Source organism: Sceloporus undulatus, unplaced genomic scaffold, assembly GCF_019175285.1.
Source record: "Sceloporus undulatus isolate JIND9_A2432 ecotype Alabama unplaced genomic scaffold, SceUnd_v1.1 scaffold_12, whole genome shotgun sequence".
NCBI lineage: Eukaryota > Metazoa > Chordata > Lepidosauria > Squamata > Phrynosomatidae > Sceloporus > Sceloporus undulatus.
The window spans coordinates 3002822-3028156 of record NW_024802934.1 but is presented as its reverse complement, the minus strand read 5'-3'; the positions used below and the strand labels follow the sequence as shown (position 1 = coordinate 3028156).

The 25335-nt window shown below is 39.7% G+C and overlaps 1 protein-coding gene across 1 annotated transcript; it reads left to right on the top strand.

Annotated features, from left to right (window-relative positions):
* The first annotated feature begins 8883 nt into the window (after positions 1 to 8883).
* LOC121917211 (suppressor of tumorigenicity 14 protein homolog) lies at positions 8884 to 25335 on the top strand. Its single transcript, XM_042442968.1, has 9 exons — positions 8884 to 9156; positions 9247 to 9285; positions 12407 to 12626; positions 15959 to 16101; positions 17353 to 17450; positions 19164 to 19276; positions 20025 to 20158; positions 21418 to 21522; positions 25208 to 25335. Exons 1-9 carry the CDS (start codon positions 8886 to 8888, stop codon positions 25333 to 25335), a joined length of 1251 nt encoding a protein of 416 aa, XP_042298902.1. The 5' UTR covers positions 8884 to 8885.

Below are 25335 nucleotides of genomic sequence, written 5' to 3'. Positions count from 1 at the left end.
TGATAAGCTAGATTTGACTGTCACAAAACTGTATTACCCCCTCCTGCTTATTTCCCACTATGGTTCTCCTCTCCCTTATCTGAAGAACTGAAGAAAAATTATGTCAGTATTTAGCCATAGAAGCCAGAATCTTCTTGGTACTTTACACCACTGATGTCTTGGTCTGTTACACAGGAGTGATGCACTCTTTGAGGTTTAGCAGCAGTGAGGGAAGAAGAAAAAAAAGTCATTCCTGTATTTCTATTACCAGAGAAAGCTGGGCCAACCAAAATGCACATTATTCACCTTCATCTGGCAAAGATGTTTAAAATGATGATGTTAGTCATAACCCTGCATGTGGTCAAGGTGTTGTGGTTGTTGTCTTCAGTTTGAATGGCATAGAAGGATATTCATGCAGGTGGGCACCTCCTCCTGGCCATATGGGCACTGGAAGATTCAGTCCAGGAAATAAACTTTACATATCAGTTGCAAGACAAAAAGTTACTGCCTTTGAGATCCAATTTGCCTTGAATCCTTTATAAGGCTAGAAGCCCCCTTTGTTAGAAGGAGAAAGCTGAACTTCTCAGGAAGCCTCCATGCTTTTGCATCGGGAAAACTTTTAAGTGTTGTTAAGGTGAAACATGTAAACGCAATCCCAATTTGAAAGAAAAAAATGTTTTACCTTTGTTCAAGGTAGAACCCTTGATGAGTAAAATTCCAGTCCATTGACTCTCTCTTTAGGATTCACATGATGATGATGATGATGATGATGATGTATTTATAGCCTGCCCAATCACAAGGAATCAGGGTGGGTTACAACAATAAAGAAAGTACAAAGCAAATAAACAATAACAATAAAATAACAAAGCAATTCACTATAGCAATTAATAGCAAAAAATAAATAGCAATTCACAGCAGCAATAAAATTAATAAAGCAAATTACATAGCAATAAACTAACAAAACAAATAAAATAGAAAATAATCCCCATTCTCAATCCCCCATCTAATAATATTTTTTTTAATTTGTTTTATTTATATACCGCTATTCCAAAGATCATAGCGGTGAACAGCAAGTAAGCTAATTAGCAAGTAAGCTAATTTGCCCCCAACAGTCTGGGTACTCATTTTAGCGACCTCGGAAGGATGCAAGCCTGAGTCGAGCTTGGGCCCTTTTGCTGGTCTTGAACTCGCAACCTTGTGGTTTTGAGTGAATGGCTGCAGTACAGGCATTTAACCACTGCGCCACCAGGGCTCATCTAACTACAGTATCGGACATAAAATAATATAACCCAGGGTTAAGAAACGTGATTGTCAAGGAGTTGCTGGACTGAAACCCCCAGCGCTCCTTGTCAATAGCTATGCTGGATAGGCTGATGGGAGTAACATTCCAACAGGATCTGGAGGGTATCCCCTTTGAGGTAGCCCAGGGTAAACTGCCCACTTTTTCAGCCAGGAAAGCTGGATGGAAAAGCTGCCATGACATTCTGCTGAACAGCGTATACATTTGAACAGAAATATACATTTCTGACATGTGTGTGTCCATTATAGCTGATGGGTCCAAACTGTTGGATTTGAATGCATAGCTTTATATTAAAAATAAAAATCATTACCTAATATTTAATAAATCTCACTTATAAATATAAACTGAAGCATGCATAGAGACATGTTCTGAATGGTTCAGAACACAAAAATTTGACTATGTATGCATATCCTGCAACATTTCACAGATGAAAACTGTGACAAGCAGCATAAGCCTGTGGTCAAGATGGCAAATGAGGAAGGAGCCACAAGCTAGGAGAGGCTGGAGTAGATTTATTTTACCCCATCCTTCTGGGAAGTGCAAGATCCCACCTGTTCTTCTCCTCCTCTTCCCCCTGCTAACTGAGTGCAAACTACCTTTGCCACTTTGCAATAATCTGAGGACAAAGGGGGAAAGAGAGAGAAACTAGGACATTTTAACAGGTGGGATGACAGAGAATTAATCATGACTATCCCTGCCAAATTGGGATAGTTGGAGGGTATGCATATGAAACACCATACAACATTAGCCATATAGTTTTGCTCTAACTCAGTTTATTATGTTTTCATTTTTCTTTTTCCTCTTAGTTATAATTTTTATTAGCATCAGTACAACTCCTTACAATGTACCTTATCACTAAACACATAACTTGTATCCAGCTCAAACATGACAACCATACATAACATATATAACAAAATTACAACAAACAATATTTCTTACTTTTAAAAAAACACAACACATAAATTCATTTCCTTCATAGGTTATGTTTTCATTTTTCTGTGAGGATATCATTGCTAAAGTCAGTTTCTGAAAATCTGTGTTATTTCAGAATCCCAAAATGCCACAAAGGATCTTAAAAATTTCTTTTAAAGGACAAAGCATGTCCAAGGCTTCTCACTTTTAAAATACATTCTGGAGACATAACCTTGATGTAACAAACTCTTTCTGCATTCCTCTTAATTTAATTAATTATGTTGCTACAACATAAGCATTTTAAAGGGTTATAAAGTTATATTGGCTTTACATTCTCACTGCCTTTTTAATGAACAGTATACCACGCGCTATAAAAGCATAACTAAAATTTGACATTTCTAGATTGTTAAACATGCTCAGTGATGAGTTTGTCTCATTCATGCATGTTTAAAGGAGAAGCTGTCCTTTTCTGTCACTACCTGATCTGTCCTGTCCTGTTTGGTAAAGAAAGAGTTACTGTAAGGATGACTTATATTCCTCCCCACCTGCTCCAGGACTGCTGATAGGCAGAAGGCTGTTGAGCTTTATAGTAAAAAGGAGTCAAGACAACAATAGGGGGTAGATAGCCTTTGAAGTGATGTTACTAAGAGAGGAATCCAGCTTCCTTTCAGGATTTTGAAATTTTAGAATTTTTCAGAGAAAACCAAGGAGGTGTCGTGATGCGATCGTTTCCCTCCAGGCGTATCTCTATTATATACAGCATTCCTACACCTAGTGAATCATACTTTCATTCTCGACCGGTAAGAAAGCACAATTCAGTTTCCCTCTGCACATGTACTTATTTAGAAATTGCTTGTGTGTAATACAATAATTATGCTGTCTGCAGAGCCATTGTGTCACTCTGTTTGGCAAATCTGATCCCATCCCTTCTCTTGTTCTTTCACAGGCTCCATCTCTCCTCCACAGCCAGACTTTACAAGGAAACATTAAAAGTCTAAAACATCCTTTTGGCAGAAGAACAAGTGTGCATTTCTGGAAAAGTTGCCTTCTAAAAATGTTTCCTACAATTGCCTTGATTATTACTGTAATTCTTTTCTTTCTGTACTATACATTATGTAAGTGACATTACTCAGAATGACTTTACCTGGATGTTGATGCACATGTAAAGCTATGCATTCATTTCTTTCAGGTGGATTAAATGTAAAGGTTTTTTTAAATGGCTATGGACACAATTTGAAGTTCTAGGATTCTAATAATGTACAATGTTTCTAGGTAAATATTTATAACAGGGTCCAAAGTTTTGTCTTTGGACAAATGAAGCTCATATCCAAACATCATTACAAATTTCAGTTTAAACGCATCAGGTAATGGAGAGTGGTTTCAATCCTGCAAAAAGCTGCTGGACTACTTTCTCTTTTGTGAAAACTCACTGTCTATGGGTGTGGATGTGTGAGAGCAAAGGAATGGGGATTTCATACAATCTTAAAATAAGGAAGATCTTCCTTATTTTAAGATTGCTTATTACTGGTTTTTCCTTAAAAATTAAAAAAAAATAGTTTTTAGAATACATACAGACAAAATGAAGTAATTTTAAGAAAATAAACCTTTTATATACAGAGGAAACAGTTATATTAACTCCTTCATCTCTAGAGAATATTTACTCTAGTGAGTAGAGAAGCAACCCTGATGTATTCCCTTCATTGGCAACTGTTGAAAGTGAATTTTGAAAAAAGATTAGAACAGTAAATATAGCTACCCATCATAACATGTTTTGAACAGAATCTTATTTTAATCATGAACATGAGGAATGTCTTTTTTAAAAAAATATGTATTTGGGTGTTTAGTTATTCTTCTTTTTAAAAAGTAACTGCTTTTCACCACTAATAACATGCTTTTGTTTGCCTACTTGCTAATGTGGGATCTCTTTCTTTCAGCTCCCTCATTTTCTTTCATCTACATTGGTGGAAGTGTTGAAATTCCTAACCTGTCCTACTCAAGTGACCTAATGCATCCTGAGTCACATACGTTTGTAGTACAAGCTGAAGTAATCCAAAATTATGTAAGTTTGCCTATGAAACATATAAAAGAATTTCATTTAATAGTTCCTTTAACTGGGATATGCTTTTGGGAGGAGCTAGAATGCTGAGAATTTGCTGAAAAATAATTTATTTTTATTACTTTCAGCATTTATTTTCAACATTATTATTCTTTATAATAAACAATCTTTCCAAGAGTGGAATGTTGGCTTGGTGAAAACTGAAAACATCCTTTGGGAGAGTTATACCAAGGCTAGTTCTCTCGTTAGTGACTCAGCCTCCTTCAGCCTGAAAAGGATGGTCATAAAATAGGATATTATTTATATTTTAGTGGGCTGACATACGCACTTGATTTCTTCTCTAGAAACCATGTCACAAACACACCAACACCATAGCCATGTGCATTTATAAAGCAACCATTTTAGGGTAAATTTTCGTGCATCTAATGAAGTGGACTCTTCCCCACAAAAGCCTATGCCATATCTTTAATATGACAGAAGACTCTTTGTTGTTATCAATAAATCAGCTACACTCTACAAAAGACTTTGACCAGTATTTAATAAGAACATTGCTTGATTCCATGTACTATTAAAATTGAGAAATTTCTTCTACTTTACATAGTAGAAGTTTTGCACTTCTTTTTGTTTTGTGGTATTTTGGTTAAGCGGTGACATGGTAGCAATGTTTAAATATTTGAATGGATCTCAAATTGAGGATGAAATAAGCTTGTTTGCTGTTGATCCAGAGACTCATGGAACAATGGACGCAAACTATAGGAAAAGAGAGTCCACCTAAACATTAGGAAGAACCTCTGACAGTAAGCTGTTTGACAGTGGAATACACTGCCTCAGAAAGAAGTGGAATCTATTTCTTTGGAGGTTTTTAAACAAATGCTTGGATGGTCGTCTGTTGGCTGTGCTTTGATTGTGTATTCCTGAGTGGCATGGTTGAAATGGATAGACCTTTTGGTTTCTTCCAACTCTATGATTCTACACTTTTTCTTGTGCAGATATTTGCATTATCAGTTTATATTTAAATCAAAGTCACTTTTTTATTCCTCCATGCAGTACAACAATGCTTGCTTTCTTGCACTTCTCTCCCAAGTTTACTCTGGTTGTGAGATCAATACACTTTTCTGGGTCTGTGCTAACAGAAGGTTGAAAACACAAAGCATCCTTCTGTTAGCCTGCATTTCCCATCTGAATTAGTCATGGATCTCAAAGCTGCTTTGTGCATGGATTACATGAGTTGCCTATGACCTGACAAGAAGCCAGAAATGACAGGAGTGTCAAGTGCCCTAAATTCATATTGATGTGTCTCTTTCAGCAACCTTTTCTTGGTGAAGTGTCCATATTTATGTTGCCTTTTAATAAACTTAACAAAGTAAACTGAAACATGAAATTTATGTAATCCTTTATCAATTCCAAAGACTTTCAGTGTATTTATGCTAGGCATAAAACAATAGAACACTTTTGTTCTGGGATAACATTTCAAAACTGATATATTTTTAACATAATAGATTTTCTTTTCTTTATATTCAGCTTTCTAATTGTTTATCAGTTTGCAGAACTCTATGGCTCTTCTGCCTTAGGAAATTATTATTTAAAATCCATTATAACTGCATTTAGGTAAGTCATTTTCTATTATGTATCATCATTGCATAAATAAATGATTGTCTTATTACTTTTGGAAACTTTTCTATTCATGTTTGAAAGAATAATAAAATAAGAAAGCAAATTAGAATAGATAGGCCTATCAGAGTTTGGTTTTGTTTCAGTACAGGCAAGATACTAATTGCAACTTGCAATTATAAATATATACCTGAATCAGGTGTGTAGCCATGAGAAGGGCAAAATGTGTTTGTGCGTATATTTTCAATTCTATAGCTGGTTAGCAACTCACATTTTAGGATGTTCATGTTGTTTTATGTGTACTTTATTTTTCCAAAATGGCCTGTAAATCTGACACATGTTGAAATTCTTGAGGTAAGGTTTGTTCCTGGTTGCAGTGGATCTTGGGAAATGGAAAAAAGACTACTTTTTAAACTTTCCTATTCAAGACAATTATTTTCAGCCCTAATCAAACAGTTCAATGTATAATGTAAGATAATCTCCCTCATTTCGTGCTGTGACAGAGGATTATATCTTTCCCAAAATATGACTTAATAATCTGGGGTGATCTGGAGTGAACCATCATATAAGAATACTTAGCATTTTGGTGTACTTGAAACAATCCAGAACAGTCATAATATATTATCTTATTAGTCCTTGCAATGGCTTGTAGGGGAGGATTCATATTTAAAAATATACCCACAGGCAGAATGAGGCTGAGAGACACAGCTTCCCAGTGAATATAGGACTGAGGCAGTGCACAAACTGCAGAAATAATTCAGAAATAATAATACCATTTTAAAAGCCATAGTTCAATGCTATGGAATTCTGGGAACTGTAGTTTGTTGTGGCACCAAAGCTCTCTGACAGAGAAGGCTAAATGTCTCACAAAACTACATTTCTCAGAATTCCTTAGCACTGGGGCATGGCAGTTAAAGTGGGAGTCAACCTGAATTATTTCTGCAGTGCAGATGCAGCTTGAGATATATGTGTATGAGGCAGTTCATTACCAGTTAATCAGTACAGTGCATCACACTATGGAGGGTCAGATGTATATGCCCATTTTCATTCCTAGGCCAGAATCCAGTTTCTAAACATGATGACTAAGAGGAGTCTTCTCTGCATGAACCAGACAGTGGTGCCTCGGGATACGAAATTAATTCGTCCGCCATTCCTTTCGTAACACCGAAAATTTCGTAACCCGAAATACTCGTTAGCACTGGAAAGCCTATAGCAGCATTTGAATTTCGCGCCGAAATGAATTTCGTACCCGAAAATATTCGTAACCCGAAACAGTTTTTGCCAATCCGACTTTTTCGTATCCCGTAAATCGTAACGCGATCATTTTTCGTATCCCGAGGCACCACTTATTGCTCTGGGTAGAAGAATGGAAGACATCCCTGTGAGCAGGCACCTTATTTGCAGTGACTGGTTAATGCATATGAATCTGAATGAACAAAATGATTTAAATAACCTGTTTGACACCACTTTAATGCCTCAGTGATACTGAATGAACTCTGTAATTGTAGTGTGTGGTAGCAGCAGAGCTCTCTGAGAGAAGGCTAAAGGTCTCACAAAACTACAGTTCCCAGAATTCCATGGCATTGAGCCATGGCAGTTAAAGTGGGTGTCAACTTGGATTATTTTCGTAGTGCAGACGCAGCCTAAATCTCAAGCTCTCTCTGTTGGGCTATAATGCTTTCTTGACAATGATAAGCAATAATTTATACCAGGCCTTCCAGCCTGGACCCTTCAGTTTTTTTCAACTACGCATTCATCACTCCAACCAATATGGCCTATGGCCAAGCTGACTGAAGATGATAAGAACTGCTGTCCAACCACCTGGAGGGGGCCAGCTAGGGAAAGCTGACTTATGTGCACAGGTAGACAGATACAATAATCACCGGTAGAATTTAATACAAAATCTGACCATGCAGATTTACATAATCCACATGACTCCCTTGCTACAACAGTTCTACTGGCACCAGTAAGTCTCTGGGCAAATTCAAAGAGTTTGTGATCATCTATTAAGTCCTCTATGATTTAGGTCCAGGCTATCTAGCAGACCATGGAGATTACCGCACTGAGGGTAAAAGCATCCCCAATGTGTTCTCACGGGCACGAGCCTGGAACGTGATGAAGCCAGAACGCTAGTTTACCGCACAGTGCATGCCGCCGTCGCCGCCGGGCGTTCCAAATGTGTTCCCAATGTGTTCCAGGAGGCCATTTCTGGGAACGGTCCGTTCCCAGAAATGGCCTCCCTGGAACGACGGGATTGGGAACACATTTGGAACGCCCGGCGGTGACGGCGGCGTTCCGCTGTGCGGTAAACTAGCGTTCTGGCTCTCATCACGTTCCAGGCTCGCGCCCGCAAGAATACATTGGGGAACGCTTTTACCCTAGTGCGGTAATCTCCCATATCTCCCCATATGAGGCTACCCAGGCCTTAAGATCCTCAAGAGAGCTCCTTCTCTCAGTCCCACCATTTACACAGGCATATCTGGGATGTGAGATAGGGCATTTTCAGTGGCTGGCCCTAAGATCCCAAATCCCCTTCCTAGGTAGACAATAGCAAGCAATAGCAAGTACATTTCTATACCACTTACTGTTGTACTAAGTGGTTTACAAAGTATAAGCTCAAACAAACTGAGTACTCATATTACTGACCTACAGAAGGATGCCAGGCTAAGTTGACCCAGAGCCCCTGGCTGATATTGAACTCACAACCTCACAGAATGGTCTGCTTGATGTTCTTCCACTGGCAGGCAAAGCCCTTTTATTCCAAGAAGCTTTCGTGAACTGAATGTTTTTAAGAAAATGGCTTTCAATAGGTGCTCTGCTATTTTAAACTGCACTGCTTTAAAGTGCTTTTTATTATTTTAAGTGTTATGTTTTAAATTGATTTAATGTTAATAGTCTAATTCTGTTTTAAAGTGAATGTTTTTCATGTTTTAATTATACAGTCTTTTCTTTATTTTAGTTTAGAAGCTGCCCTGGGTATCAGTTCTAGGAAAAGGGAGGATATAAATGATGATGATGATGATGATGATGATGATGATGACGACTATGACAATGATGGCAATAGTAATACACTTGAATCTAATCTTGTCATCTTCCTCCAGTGAAGGAAAGAATGGCCTTCGAGCTTACTACTGGAGCACGTTTTGGGTCCCACAAGATGTTGTCCTTTCTATCAAAAATACATCTTTGTTGAAGCAAAAGCAAATCATTAGTAAAAGGACACCTCCAGCCACTAATACTACTGCTGATACGCTTATTTTAGAAGACAATTTTGATAATGTTACCTTGGAGCTTTTTGGTAATGTGACATTGTATATTCCTCAGAATTGCTTTTTAAATAGTCTGTATGCATATAGCCCTCATTTTTGACAACCATTAATCATTTTAGTTTCAGACTCTGTGGATTATGATGTGACACAGAAATCAGGTAAGAGTTACTGCCTCTGTCCTCCATTCTCTCATTTGTGCATCATTATACAATTTCAAGTATTTAATTTTTAAAATCTCACTTAGAAAAAGGGACAGCAAGGGAAGATATGAAATACATGACATATAGGCTATGCATGATGTAGACAAAGTGACTAGAGAGTGGTCTTTCTTTTTCTCATAACACTAAAACCCAGAAGCAACTCTCTGTCTCTTTCAGTTACCTGTTGATTTATGGTAACCCCATGAATTTCATAGGGTTTTATTTTTTAGGTAAGGAATATTCTGTTTGGCCAGTTCTTCCCTCTGAAATATAGCCTACAGGTCTCCCATCCAGCTAGTAACCAGGGCTGACCCTGCTTAGCTTCCAAGATCAGACAGGGTCTGGTGTCTTTACAGCATTTAGGCCATGTTAGAAGCAACTACTGAAATGCAATGGTGGGAGACTGGGACCGGATAAAGTGTTTCTTCACATGCAGCATATAGTTAAGCTATGCAATCTGCTGTCATATAATGCTTAGATTTTTACCTTCCTGTTGTTTCCAATTTATGGTAACCCTAAGGTGGGGTTTTTCCCCCAAGATTTGTTTAGAGGGGATTGTCATTACCTTTCTGTGATGCTGACAGAATGTGAATTGCCCAAGGCCACACAGTGGGTTTCATGGCTGAGGGAGATTAGAACCCTGTTCTCTAGAGATGTATTCCAGTGTTCAAACCATACTGTCTCTCACTAGTATCTTACAAGGCTCTGAAAGGGAATTAGGCAGATTCATAATTACTAACCATGAATTATTATGGCTTCTCATTCCCAGTGGTGTCAACAGGGTTGGTGACACCGGTAAGGTAACTCATGGTGTCACCCCCCGCATTGATCTCCTCCCATTTCACATCATACAGATTCCATAGTAATGCTTTTTTGCATTGATGTTACTCACAAATCATAATTCCCATATACCACTGAATGTAATGCTAATAGTTGTGACATAAATAACTAGCAAAATTAAAATTATACCTTCAAATGGCAATGTCATACACACAACCAAAATGTATTTACATATACATAGTGAAGATTTAGTGAAAATGAGATGTTTTTAAAGAAAATTTTAAAAGAATATTTTTTTTAAAAAATCAATTTAAATTTTTGTAAAAATTAAATTTTGGAAATTTTAATTTTAAAAAGTCCTCTTCTTTCTTCACTCCACTCTCACTATCTCTTAAAGCATTGTAAAGGGAAGCAGATGAATGCCACATCCCATTTCTGTCAAAAGGTAGCTGTTTGAGGAGCAGTGGTTTCACCCTGCCCTTAGGGTGACACCTGGTGCAGTCCACGTACCCTGCACCCCTCTAGTGATCCCATGCTCATTACCTCTGGGCTTAGATGCACTGTGAGCCTGAATATCAGCCATTAGGAAGCACTGATTTGCGGGCTTTCTAAGGCATAAATTGGCCACTGTGGGAAACAGAATGCTGGCTTTCATAGGCCTTATGTCTTATCCACTAAAGCTCTTCATAAATTCTTATGTTGATTTACCAAATTTTACTCTGGAGCAACCCTTTGGAGCTAACAAAATGCTTGGTAACCTAGCTTGCTGATAGGCAGAAGTGGTTGGTAGCGCCCATCTCAGTGGAGAGATAAATCCACTCCAGGTTTATAGTTTGTATTTTAAAGGTGTTATCCAAAATGCTGAACCTTTTCCTATAAAGTTCAGACAAAAATATGGAGTGGATTCACTGCCTCACTGATATGAGAGATTATCACTGCTGTCTCCCATATCCTGAAATGATGAACAGAGCTTACAAACATTTGTACGCTGGCTTTGTTTATAGCTTCATGGATGTGGATGTGGATTGTTGAGCCAGCAGACACAGTCTGGTTCCCTCTCTGCATGTATCGATATCCCTTCAGATATTATCTGTGTAGATACGGTAGCTTTGTTTTCAGCTCCAACCCTTCAACACAGATAAGAAGAAGAATCTCCTTCTATTTTAGGGAATTACTGCTGTGCCTTGAGGCATGTCGTCAAAAGATTATTGCACGATAACAGCAGGTTTTTTCTGTGAGGTGTTTTGTCCTTCCAAGGTTAAGGAAATAAATGAGATGATATATGAGAAAATTAATTATTTAATGCTACAGACTGAGCACACTATGATCTTGGCCTTTGGGTGAAATTAAAAAAAAATAGATAGTTTATGATGACATGGTTCAGAAAGTTTTGGCTTGTTGAACTTGGAATACTTAGCCTGGCAGACTTAGATATATCAGTCTTGATTCCATGTGCGTATGAAACTCATACTGACTCTTTTGAAACCAAGACTTGGGAACATAAGAAACTGAGTCAGAGTCCATTTGTTCATGTAGCTCAGTACTGTCAACTCTGATTGAAAGAGGCTCTCTAGGGTTTCAAGGAGAATTCTTTTCTAGTCCCTTGGTATTCCCTGGTTGTCTCCCAACCAAGTACTAACCAGGCCCAGACCTCCTTATCTTCAAAAATGAGAAGCGATCAGACATGTTCAAAGTAGCATGGTGGCAGAGGGATGAATGGAATATAAGAGGTTATCAAAAGTTAGAGAGTATCAAAATAGAAATTGTGATGGATCATAAATGAAATAGTTGATTCTGTCAGTTATTGTAAACTAGTATTGCTAAGGCCAGCTGCTCTGAACAACTATGATGTAAAAAAGATTAATGGCTGCAAACTGCAAGATATTGTTTGCACAATAAACATTGTTTAAACTAATGTCTTTCACTTGCTTTCTTCATTTGCTCAGGCACTTAGAGTGGCTTTGCTTTGCATTTGAATCTGCTGGTGAAAGATGCTGGCTTATAACACCTAGAAAATCAAGTTTCCTAGCCACAAATCAGGTGTCTGAAGGAGATCCTTTTTCACAGCCTTTGTGTTTTAACTTTGTCCCAAGGGAGGACAACTTCATGTGGTGAGAACACAGCACAGAGCTCTCTCACAACATATCCAGCCCTTCTCCAGTGAGATGGACAAACCTGCCTTTTGTAGCACAGAGACATCAGCTCCTGGGGATCTGGGTTGATGGGACTGGGATGAATTTCTCTTTTAATTCTTCTTCTTACTACTTTTCAGCCACTGAACTGTTTTGGTTTTATCTAGCAGTGGCCTTTGACCTCTATGCAAAGCCTGGTAATAATAGGACATTAACACTGATGAATCCTAAGAAATCTTTTTATCAGTGGAGGCTGCGGGTTCCGTCAGACTATGTTGTGAGGCTGGTCATTGTTACCTGGCATGGGGTGCCTCCAGGGAGCTGTGCCTCTCACAGGTTGTCTGCGTATGATTTCCTTCTCCCTCTCCAGAACAAGATCATCACAAGGTAAGAGGATAAAGAAATGTCGATTCCTCCAGGTGCAAAAGAAACCCAGATCCTGAAATAGTGGTCCAGGTATAGAGATGTAAAGACCTAGAAGTGGAGGAGGGTTGGAATGGAAATAATTTTTTTCCCTAGGGAAAATTGAAAAAAATGAATTCTGGATCTTTTTTTTTTAAAGAATGGTAAATAAATATTGACGACAAAGGTGTTTACATATTTATTGCCCAAAAATCAGTTCTAAAAGCTATGTAAGAAGAAGACTTTGACTCTACAGTATGAGATCATGGTAGTTCCTGGGCTTCCTTTCCTTTTCTATTTCCTTAAATGGAAATGTGTGTGCTTTGTTTGTGTGACACTAATTAGTTGAGACAAAATAATTTTCTGTATTTACTAATTTTGATACTTTTTTCTGTTTTATTGGGTTCCCCCCTCTTCTCCTCAAACTGGCAATACCAAAGAAGTGTCTTGTAGTTCAGGTGTTCTTTACTTTCAGAACTTTGTAGCATCATGCGAAAATTTTTTGTTAAATAAGTTCAATTTACAGTATAATTATATTCTGAATAAACTGTCCTTTAATATCTGATAATTTTATGCCGAAGTTACATATAATGTACTGTATGTTCCTTAAGCAACAAAATGACTTTTCAATTGGTCGGGTGTGTGTGTATGTGTGTTGCATTTTTTCAAGGCGTTCAAAATTTCTGTCCCCCCTCACCGCTCCCAAAAAATGAAAACAAATCATTTCCTCCCATGGATTTAACATTTCCGTAAATTTTACATCTCTGTCCAGCTAGCAGAATAGATTTGGCACACCAAAGTTTACAAGTTGAAATGTCAAATAGGATTTTAGGTAGCAAATGCTAAGAGGTGGAGGACAGTCTTTTGCTTCAGAGCCTGGAGAGTTTGTCAGTCAGCACTAAACTATATCACACCAGCCCTGCTGTTAGGTTGACTATGATGACTACCTCAGGCATCAGAGATTGCATTTCTCAAAATGAGAGTAATTTGTTTGTTATTTAATTTATTATGACAGGATGTTTATTGTCAGGAAGGGAAGAGGTGCTTGTGAGATTTGCCCCAGAGCATTATGTACCTTGATTTTGAGAAGCAACTTTTGATGCTGTGCCTAAGACAGGAAAAGTCTTAGGCACAGCATAATTTTAGGCCAGCCTTGAATTTGGTGGATTAATGGCATGATTCAGTAAAGGCACAAGTGGCCAGAATCTGGAGCTACTGGTTTTTAAAGATTTCTGACTTCCAAGTGTTTAATAATTGTTATTTTGTGCCTTCAAATCACCTTTGACTTATAGCAACCCTAAAGCTAGCCTATCATGGGGGGGGGGGGGGGGTTTGACAGAATTTGTTCAGAGGGGGTCTGCCCTTGCCTTAGTAGCAAGAAGATAACACTATAAAAATTATAGTGTATAAATTAAGTGAAGTACAGTGCGCCCATGTTATACGTGGGCGCGCCTTACGCAGCTTCCAGCATAAGCCAGAAAAAACCCTCACATGCCCCAGAAGAAGTAATGGGGCGCGTGCCCATGGTGCGTGCACCGTGCCGCAGGTACGAGCCCCATTACTTCTAATGGGACTCAAGTATACACATTTTTTCCCTTATGCGAGTGTGTCCGGAACAGATCCCCTGCGCAAGGGAAGGGTCCACTGTATTTGTTATTGTTAATTGTCTTCAAGTTAACTTCAACTCCTGGCAACCCTGTAGCTGAGACCTCTCGAAGTCCCTCTGTCCTCCACTGCTCTGCACAGGTCCTGCAGGTTCAGGTCTGTGGCCTCTTTGACTGAGCCTAACCATCTGGCATGTGGGCTCCCTCTCTTTCTAATGCCCTCTATCTTTCCTGGCATCACTGTCTGTTTCAATTATTTAATCCTTCTCATGATATCTCCAAAGTACAATAGCCTCAATTTAGTCATCCTGGCTTCCAGGGAAAATTTGGACTTGATCTGTTCTAGAAGCCTTTTTGTCTTCTTGGTCATCCACGGTATCTTCACCACTCTTCTCCAGCACCACATCTCAAAAGGAAGTATTAGTACCATTGTATTCTGCTTTGGTCAGACCAAACATAGAACATTGTGTCCTGTTCTAGGTTCCACAGCTGAAGAAACGTATTGAAAAGCTGAAAGATGTCTGGAGAAGGAAGACCACAATGGAAAGGGTTTAGAAAAAAAGCTATATGAGAAGTGTTTACAGGAACTGGGTATATTTATCTTAGAATACTGGGTCTGCAGTAGCCAACATTCCTTTTCAGTTTTCTTCAGTTAAACTCCTGTACTCCTGTCTGTACCTGGCTCCACCATCAGCATCTGAAGAAGTAGACTAAAGTCTGCAAAAGCTCATGCTGAAAACTTCTTCTTCTTTTCCAGTTAGTCTCAAAGGTGCTACAAAATCTTACACATATTAATTCTACAGACTAACACAGCTGTATCTTTTTAAATCATAGCTAATGTTAAAGGATGATGCGAAGTTGCAGTCTAACACCTGGAGGGGCCACATGTCTGTTCTATCTGAGTCATCATCATTCTATACTTTTGATATTTCCCCACACCCTCTATGGCCTCACAATATATCTCACCATGTGTATATATTCTGGAAACTTGATAATAGAACTGCATTAGGGTTGCCGGGTCAGGACTATACCAGGACTTCAAATTTCAGAGCCAAACCCTGAGACCTAGGAATGATTCCATTGTGACATCACAAGGGGCAGGCTCTGAGGAGTGGGCATTTGGAGAGAGATTGAATGCCCACTTCTTAGGGGTACTTTAGTGGTGGATTTCTGTACTGGTAAGAGGACAAACTAGATGGCCCTAAGGGGTCCTTTCCAAATCCATGAGTCTATGATTCTGTTTTCAAAGGTAATATTATAAGGGGAAGCTTCTGTTGATGTCACTAAGCAAGAAACATTGAGCACAAATCACAGGGTCACAGAGTATGTAAATCAAATACAAATATCTGACTCTAACAAATAAGGAAAATGTATACACAAACATTTTTCCAGGTGGACCTCTTACCCTGAGATTCCTTCCCCTTATCCTGAACTGCAGAGAAGAGGGGACAGGTCCTGGATTCTGGAACACTACATTTCATGCATCTAATTAAATGGGTTCTAGTCCTTGAAAGCCGATGGCAGAATATATTTGGACTAGAAATCTACATAGCAATGCAACATGTTACAGTTTCATCATTCTATCAATTAATGGCAATATGTTACTTTCCGAACAGTAAAATGAGTTACAGGAATTAATTACTTTTTAAAATAATTTCCAAGCTCTAACTGGAATTAATTCACAAGCTCTTAATTAACTTGAATATATTTCAGGTGGTGTGGAATATCTGGAGCATGGACTCCCCCAGTTATACGTGTAACTTCATCAAGTAATGTCATGTTGGTCACGTTCTCTCTGGATCGAAGAAAAGAGAGCAATATATTGAGAGCATACTTCCAAGCAGTTCCTAAAATTGGTATGTGGTTACCAAATTCCAAAATAGGTTGGACAAGTACAGTACTGGTGATCTGTTTGAAACATTTCTCTGAAATGAAATGGAGACTAAGTACTAGATAATCTGCAGAGATTGGTTGTTCAATCTAATGTATGCAATCACAGAATTATATCTGGGTGAAGAAGAAAGAGTCAAAATAATGCATGTATAACTTTGTGGTACACCAGAAATAGCCTAAAGAAATATTTATAATTCAGTTATTATTGTTCTGGAAACTGAGGGCTTGTCTAGGGAGCAGGGAAAAATGCCAAACTAATGCTGAAGCAGTTCTCACAACTAATGTCAGCTTCTTGGAAGATACCACAGTTTTTGGCATGTGAACAGCTGGATCAGGCCTTATTTGGCACAATCCCTTGTCCACATGCCAAGTGCTGTGTCTTCCTTCTTGCCTGCACTGAGCAGCACAGGGGAAGGGGATGGCCTAATTTGAGAGCCACTGCCAGCACTTCCTCCCAGGCATCAACTCTATGTAAAGCCTGCCCAGCATGCTGTCACTTCTTCTGAGGTCAGAGTAGAGTGCTCCTGGGATCAACAAGGAGGGGATAGAGCAACCTCCTCCTTGTTGATCACCTGGTAGCATGCCCATTCTGACTTCAGTAGAAGCAACAGCATGCCACCTGCCCCAGGCAGTCACTTGGAGGAAGCTGCTTGGCTGGTGAGGCTGCAGCGGCAACAATGTGATGGAACCAAGGAGGATAGGCCAGCAGGGCTAATGCTGCATCATGTGCAGAATGATGCAACATCACATCAGTTTCAGCCCAGTGCATGTGATCACCATTGTAGTCAATCAAGGGCTAATCCTGGGCATAATGTTCCAGACTGGCCCCAGGTTAAGTGGCCAGTACAAATGTCACCTAAATCTTATTGTTAGTCCCAACTGGAGTAGACTTATTTATTCAATTGCTGAATGATCAATAAAAAAAATGCAAATTCCATTAATTCAATGGTTTTACTAAAGCTGGCACTAGCAACTGGGTCTAGGCCAATGTCTCTACCAAAGTTTAAATGAATTATCATACCTGAGCAACTTTTCCCCAAACAGCTCATTCTTTATATGTAAATGTAATAGTATGCATTATGCAGTTTATATTGTATCCCAAAAATATGCAGAAGAATGGCATTAAAAGGGATGGAATAAGCATTATAGCCTTCTCTTCCTTTTGGATTCCATGATTTCCAAAACAACAGTTCTGTCTCTTTTTTCCCTATTAGCATGTGGAGGCTGGTACAGTTCTTGGAATGGGACAGTAATTTCTCCTTATTATCCAAGTTACTATCCTCCAAATATTGACTGCCACTGGATAATCAGGGTATGTATTCTCAAGGGAACAGGTGTAAGCTTTTCAAATCATCATCATCATCATCATCATCATCATCATCATCATCTGAAAAACAAGCAACTTTCTTCTAAAACAAGAAGATCTGAAGAGAACAAAGCAAAACAAGGACAGGCATATTAGTTTTAGGTGCAATTAAAGATACTTGCTTATACAAACATGATTTGTCATCTGTATGAGCCTAACATAAATTTTGGATTACATTTTATTACATTTTAGTATTCTTCCTTCATCTTACTCAGGGTAGCATATATGGCCATGCTTCTACTAACTTCACAGTCTCAGTCTAGGCTAGGTTAGTGAAGGCCCAAATTCACTTTGATCTTCTTCACACTGCAGTTATAGGACTTTGCTACCTTTTGTTTCACTTTAAATGCCTATAATTTGAATTTTGGTGAGGCACTAGCATTCTATGGCAGAGAATCCTAAATACGTCATGAAACTCTAATCCAATTATTTCATAGGATGGACCTGTCACAGTTCCACTAGTATCAAAGTGCTATAACTTTAGTGTGAAACCAACCTTACTTTTACAGCTGAACAACTGTGTGAACAGAGGTTTCACAGGGCAAAGTCCAACTCCTTCTCCACATTGCATCACATTCACATGCTTACTAAATAATTCCCAATTATAGTTGGCCCTTTGTTTTTGCAGGGGATCCATTTTGGACCCACCCACTCAACCACCCTGTGAAAATGGATGCTTATGAATATTGAAGCTGCATAGGCTTGAATGGGGCACTTCCATATGTGTGGCCCATGTGTTGTGCGTGCATGCCATTGAAAATAGTGCAGGTCACTCCCCTACGGATATTCAAGGGTGTGGATCTCAGATCTGCCAGTTAGGATGGGTGATTGTATATAGTAAAATGTGAAGTACACAGTGACAGGATTTTAAATGAGATAGGCCCCATCAGTGAGTACGAATAATATTGCAAAGGCCCAGATGAGAAAAGGTACTACGATGCCAAGAGTGTTTGCCATCTTTGATTCAGTCCACATGCACATACCAGTAAAGGTAAAGCAAAGGGCAAACTATATGGAGCATTACTTCATGCTTAAACTGACTGCTTTTATGCAGGGAACTGTTATGGAACGCTAATCTCATGATCGTTCTGGATTGGGGCCCACACCATTGCTTCCTTCAGTGTCTTTGCCAACCAAGTACTATTTACTGAAAAGAGCATCTTTGGGGTATTTAGCAGAAAAGCAAAGGACAATTTTCAGAAGAAAACCTATATAGCTCCCCAGTTCAAATTCAGACTGCATACTGAACTGGGGCTCATGCTTTTTCTCCAAAATATAAACTGCCACGTTTAACACATTTGTTTAAACATGTAATATCAGCTGATGTTTCAGCTTCACTGAGCAAAATAGGACTGATTTATGAGTAAACATGGATCCTTTCATATTACACAATCATAGAGTTATAGTTCATCCATGGCAATATCTCATGGAATCCTGGGATATTTAGTTTGATGAGGAACTAGAGCTCTCTAGTGGAGAATTCAAAATACCCCTCCCTAATCACAGGATGCCAGAGAATGTTGGCACATCAGTTAAAGTGGAACCATAGCTCTATAAAGAGTTCAATGTACAGGACTGTGCTGTACCAATGCACTATATCACAATAAATGCTCCCCAGCTTTCCTTTTATCTTTTAAAAACCTATTCTTAAAATCTTAGGCACCACTACCAGGATATCGATTGCTATTGAAAATTCTTGTAATACAAGTGCAAGAACAATCTCCAGGATCCAAAAAATGTGACAGAGACTGGCTGGAAATTGATGGACTTAGGTGAGCTGTATACTCATCTGCTACTTATCAAAGTTTTGTTTGCTTAGGTTTTTTAAAAACATGTTTAGCATAATAGTAAATGAAATTAAAAAGAAGGGTGCTGAAAGTAAAATGTGAGCATTTGAAAAGAAGATTTTTTTTGTTGGACTTGTACTTTCTTTTTGAAGAAGAAAGGAGGCTGCTGTGAAATAAAGACAGTCATGTTAAAGTCATGTGTCTCTGTGGAATGACAGATAATCCACTCTTTCACTTTTCCACAGTTAACTGGGAAGAAAGAAAAAGGTTTACTTTTTTTAAAAAATGAATGCTTCTTGCACTGGGAAGTGTGGCCAAGCATCTTCTTTTATAGAGGACATTTTTTGATTTGATACTGCCCTGTGTTGGAAGAGCAGCCCATGAGACTTTGGAGTGCTAGTGAGGTTCTTACAGTAGAAGTGGGAATGCAGTCCTCCCTTTCCCAATTTATACTCCCTGAAAAAGGCACTTTTCTTTGACAAATACAAATGCCAGCCTGGGTTAGAATTGTTAGAGTTAGCAACCTTGGCATGCTGATACTTTGTTAGCTTGCATTATGATGACTACTGTTTGCTTGTTTTACCACACCTGCACCTTTCCTGCATCATTCTAAACTCCCTCCATAAATGCAGCAAAGAAAGAAAAAGAAAAAGAAAAAAGTAGTGATTGGTTAGCCTTGTTGAAATTATATTATGCTATGGCTGTAATGTTTCTTCTGTGTCATCCTTATCAGATATTGCAAGCCTATCATGGAAAGCAATAGGGTCAAGGAATATGGCAATTCAGTTGCAATCAGCTTCCATTCAGATGAACTGGTCACAAACAAGGGTTTTTATATTGAATTCAGAGCATTCAGCCACACAGACTGTAAGTGGACACAGGTATTAAAGGTGTTAGTTTCCCTTCCAATCAGCTTTTGGATATTGAGATTGAAAGCAGTGTGAAATTAAGGCATGCCGAGGCTGCATGAGCATACCTGTACTTTGCAATGATTTGATATTATTATACTTGCTATGCTCCATCCAACCAAGTCTTGGCAGAGTAAGATGTAGCCTCCAGGAACATATTTGGAGCTACAAATAGCTTATGGGGGTATAATTTGGTTGAGAAGTGTGCTGAGGATTCAGAGGACAGCCAAAAAGACAAACAAGTGGGTCCTAGAGCAGATCAAGCAAAAAATCTCCTTGGAAGCCAAGATGACAAAATTGAGACTGTCATACATCAAACACATCACGAGAAGGCTTGACTCATTGGAAAGAACAATAATGCTATGAAAGATGAAGGGAAGTAGAAAGAGAGGAAGGCTGCATGCTAGATGGATGGATCCTATTAGAGAGGTCACAGATATGAGTTTGTAGGAGCTAAGCAGAACAGTGGAGGACAGGGCGTCTTGGAGATGTCTCATCCATAGCGTTGCCATGGGATGAGATTGGCTGGAGGGCAGTTAACTAGTTATTTTCTAGAAAAGTGTCTTGTGTTTCCCACTATATAAACTGGAGAACAGCGGGGACTCCCTCGCATATAAGAGGTTGTGGCCAATGGGATCCTTTTTACTGTATATTTAACTGAAGTCATACTGAGGGAGGGTAGGACTCTGTTAAAGAGTATATGGGTATGGGCATGCAGGAATTAAGCAGAGCAATGAAGGATAGGGGGTCTTGGAGATGTCTCATCCATAGGGTCACCATGTATCAAAATTAACTTGTGGGCAGTTAACAACAACAACAACAACAACAACAACGTGCCGATCTGACCCAACAATGTAGGAGGGAGAAGATTTTCCTATTACTTGTTTCAGAAAGAAATGGGAAACACATGCTAACTGAGTATTCTGCTTTGAGGGGAAGGAGGGTGTTAACAGGCTCCAACTGGGAATCCCATAGGGTTATGGGCTTCTTCTAGCAATCCCAGTTTCAGGAGTAGTGTTGGGATATCTGGAATCTTGAAGAAGGAAAAATGAGAAGTTACCTCAATGTTCTTTCTATCTTCCCTTTTGCAGTTATAACTAAAAGGTATTATTACAGCAGTACTATCTTAGTGTTATGCTTGCTATGAGAAATAGATTTGCTTGCACTGTTATCCAGTATCACCATAACAATACTAATTTGAAATATTGTGCCCTTTAGCTTGTCCTATGCAATTTAAATGTTCAGACAGAACATGCATCCCTTTAAATAGTAAATGTGATGGGTGGAAAGACTGCACAGATGGAAGTGATGAGGTAGACTGTGGTAAGTTGATTGTTAAATTAATTCCTTTGATATTTAAAATGCACAGTAAGGGACGTGCTGCGAAGGGGATATGTTTTTTTAAAAAGATGACAATAACATTTCAAGATAATTAAGAATCTTAACTAGTTTAGACTCTTTGGGTAACCATTCATTTCTCAAAAATAAAATAGTTTATAATATTTGGTCTTGTCAAATGTTTAATAAATCAATCAAAAATTGATCTTGCCTTCTCCTATAAAGAGATTTGGAAAAAAACAAGCAAAACTGTGTTCAATAAAGTAAAAAATTTTGGTCTACCGCAAGCAGTTACTGAGAAGTTAAAAAGCTTGTTTAAACACATGGAACAGTCAGGATACATTTTCACTACATCCATAAACCAGTTTAATAGTAATCCTCACTTCCTAGAGAATCCTGGGCATTGTACTGCAGATACTGTCTTGGGCTGTGACTGGAGTTTTCTAACAAAATTCTTAGGATAACACCAAATGACAGTTTGCAGTGCTCCTTAAAGGAAATCATGATAGTAAGAGTAATACAAAATCAATCATGGCTGTACTGTAGATAAACTTTCTGCGATTGTGTATAATGCTACAATCTTGACTATGCAGGTTTTCCCTAGGTGGCAATCAAGTGTGATAATGGGAAATGTAAAAGCTGATCTGAGCCTTGTGATGAAGATAACAGTTGTGAAAATGAAAGTGGTGAGGAAGAGAAGAAGAAGGGGAGGAGGAAGAATACAGTTGCCTAGGAGGGTCGCCGCCACAATAATACCAAGACCCACATATGGAAGAAAGGCCACAACTTTATTAAACAAACAGCAAACAAAGTAGGGTTGGCCCAAAGCATGAGGTTTGGATCTGTAACATTGTACAACTCCCCAGTTGTTCGATGAAATGAAATGCCTGCTTACGGCCAGGCTTCAGGATGACATAGGGGCTATGCAAACGCCATCTTGCAGACATGCAACCAGCCAATTACATGTTATCAGTCAAGCCCTTAGTCAGCGGGAGGCGTGGCATGATGTGGCCCCCACAATGGCCACAACACATGCCCTCAGCACTCCTGGGTCCCAAAGACTCCCAATCCAGTGCTACACAGCTGTGAAAACCACGCCCACCAGATCCATGACCTATGCCGCTGCCCCTGAAGTAGTGACAGGAAAAAACCACAAACCGGAGGGAGGGAGGGAGGGAGGGAGGGAGAGCTGAGCTGAAATGGCACGGCAGAGGAGCGCTGAAGAGGAGGAAGAGCCGGGAGGGAGGGAGCCCCGCCTCCAGGCCAGCTGACCAATCAGCTGCCTGGAGGACCAGGGCACCAAAGAGAGGGACCTCCCACCTCCTAGAGAGGGCCGATGGGAGGTGGAAGTCGCTCCTCTCCCCCCCCCCCGACAAGCCAATCACGGGCCTGCCCACCCCAGCAAGGCATGCTGGGTCGCAGCCAGGCCTGCCACAGGACAGTGGATGGCACAGGCCCCCGCGGCAACCCGGCCAGTCTGGGTGAGTCGGGCGCCACATTTGTGCTAAACTAATTTTAACCTGGAAATGGGATTTGGAAAGATCCTGGGCATCTTGAGAGTTCTTGTTTTATTTTCTGGTATGCACTTTTCATATAAACCTTGGTCAGAGCTTGGAAGACTTGGGTTTTTTGGATTATAATCTTCCAGCCATTCTTCTGAGAACTGTAGTGCCCTCCCCCAAATAATAATAATAGAATCATAGAGTTTGAGGAGACCACAAGCACCATCCAGTCCAATCACAGAATCAAAGCAACCCCAACAGATGGCCATCCAGCCTCTGTTTAAAGACCCTCAAAGAAGGTCCATCAGGAAGCTCCTCCTAATGTTGAGGTGGAATCTCTTTTCCTGTAGCTTGGATCCATTGTTCCAGGTCCTGTTCTCTGGAGCAGCAGGAAACAAGCTTGCTCCATCCTCAATATGACATCCCTTCAAATGCTTAAACAGGGTCATCATATCTCCTCTTAACCATCTCTACTCCAGGCCAATCAGGGCCATCATATCACCTCTTCTTGTTGTTGTATTTATTTATATCCCACCCGTTTCTCAAAACTGGGACTCAGAGCATCTTACAAGATTAAAACAGTACAATTAAAAACAGATAAAAGTATTACATTAAAACAAAAATAAATTATGTCAATATTAAAACAGATAGCATATAAAAGAGTAAAATATATATTTTAAAAATGGGATTTGACACGAAGAATGTAGGAAGCCACATCTTTTCTAAGCTAAACATAGGCCCTCTCCAGACGGGCCTTTTAGCACATAAGGAATACGTGCTAGGGTTGCCTCAGGGCGTCCTTTATAGATGCTCCCTAACCCTAGCACGTACTCTGTACGTCAAAATGGTAGCGCCCTGTACAGATGGGTGCCGCCATTTTGACATGATGGTTGTGCTGCGTCCAAACGGCATGGCACAGCCATGATGTGCTCGCACTGCTACAGGTCGCATAGGGCACCCTATTTGCAGCGCCGGAAGGAGCTCATTCCTAGGGAGCGCCTTGTTCCCGCAGCTACCAAATGTCTGTGGGAACGAAGCTGGGGGGAAAGGGTCCGAGCAGCCCCTTTCTTTCTTGGCAGTGGCTCCCTGGGGCATGAAGCCCCAAGGACACCCCTTTCCAGGCTGGGGGGAAGTGGTGTTTTGCCGCTGCTCTGAGGCCTAGAAATGTGGCGGATCGGGGCCTCCGGGGCTGCCGCTGTCAAAGGGGTGGTCTGTATCCTGCCATACTCATCTTCCCAAGTCTATCCTCATAAGACATTTTGATGTTTTTCAGGACTGGCAGCCCAACTTTGCTCACTTTAAAGGTTTCTTCTTTCCTGTTGATGTTATCTAGGTGTTTGTGGATTTCAATGGCTTCCCTCTACATTCTGATCTGATAGTTGTTGGCCTGGTCCAGAATTTCAGTGTCTTTGAACAGCATTTTATGCCTAGGGTGGTTTATAATGTGTTCTGCCACAGCTGATTTTTCTAGCTGACTCAGTCTGCAGTGTCTCTCATGTTCCTTGATTCATGTTTGAACACTGCATTTGGTGGTCCCTATGTAGACTTGTATGCAGCTGAATGGTATATAGTAAACTCCTGCGGCCGCAAGAGTGTCTCTCCTGTCTTTCGCTGAGTGAAGCATTTGCTGGATTTTCTCAGTCGGTTTGTAAACCCACAGAAACTATGGATGCCAGCCATGAAAGCCTCCGACTTCACATTGTAAATGATCTCTTTCATACATAATCTTAGTAATATAGTTGCTAATTTCTATAGTACAGTCGGCCCTTCTTATACACGGATTTTTTATACACGGATTCAAGCATACACGGTTTGAAAATGTTCCAAAAAAGTATAAATTTACCTTGATTTTCCATTTTTTATAAGGGACACCATTTTGCTATGTCATTCTATTTAATGGGACTTGAGCATACACGGATTTTGTTATACACGAGGGATCTTGGAACCAAACCCCAGCGTATAACAAGGGTCCACTGTATGCAGCTATTCCAGTATCAAAGTGTAGCTTTCAATTTTCTTTGCCTTGTTCAGTCTATTGCCAAGATAACTATGAAATGATGCTATTAAAATGTATTGCAAAATCCCTTGTGTTCATTATGCAGCATGACCAATATGACAGTACCATTCAATACACTAATATCTTCTTATGTCTCATGGTGTCCTTTCAGCATATGGAAGTTGTTCACAGCATGCTTATGAATGTCTAAATGGAAAGTGTCCCATTAAGCCAAACCCAGAATGTGATGGCATACGTGACTGTGCCGATGGATCTGATGAAATGAACTGTGGTATGTAA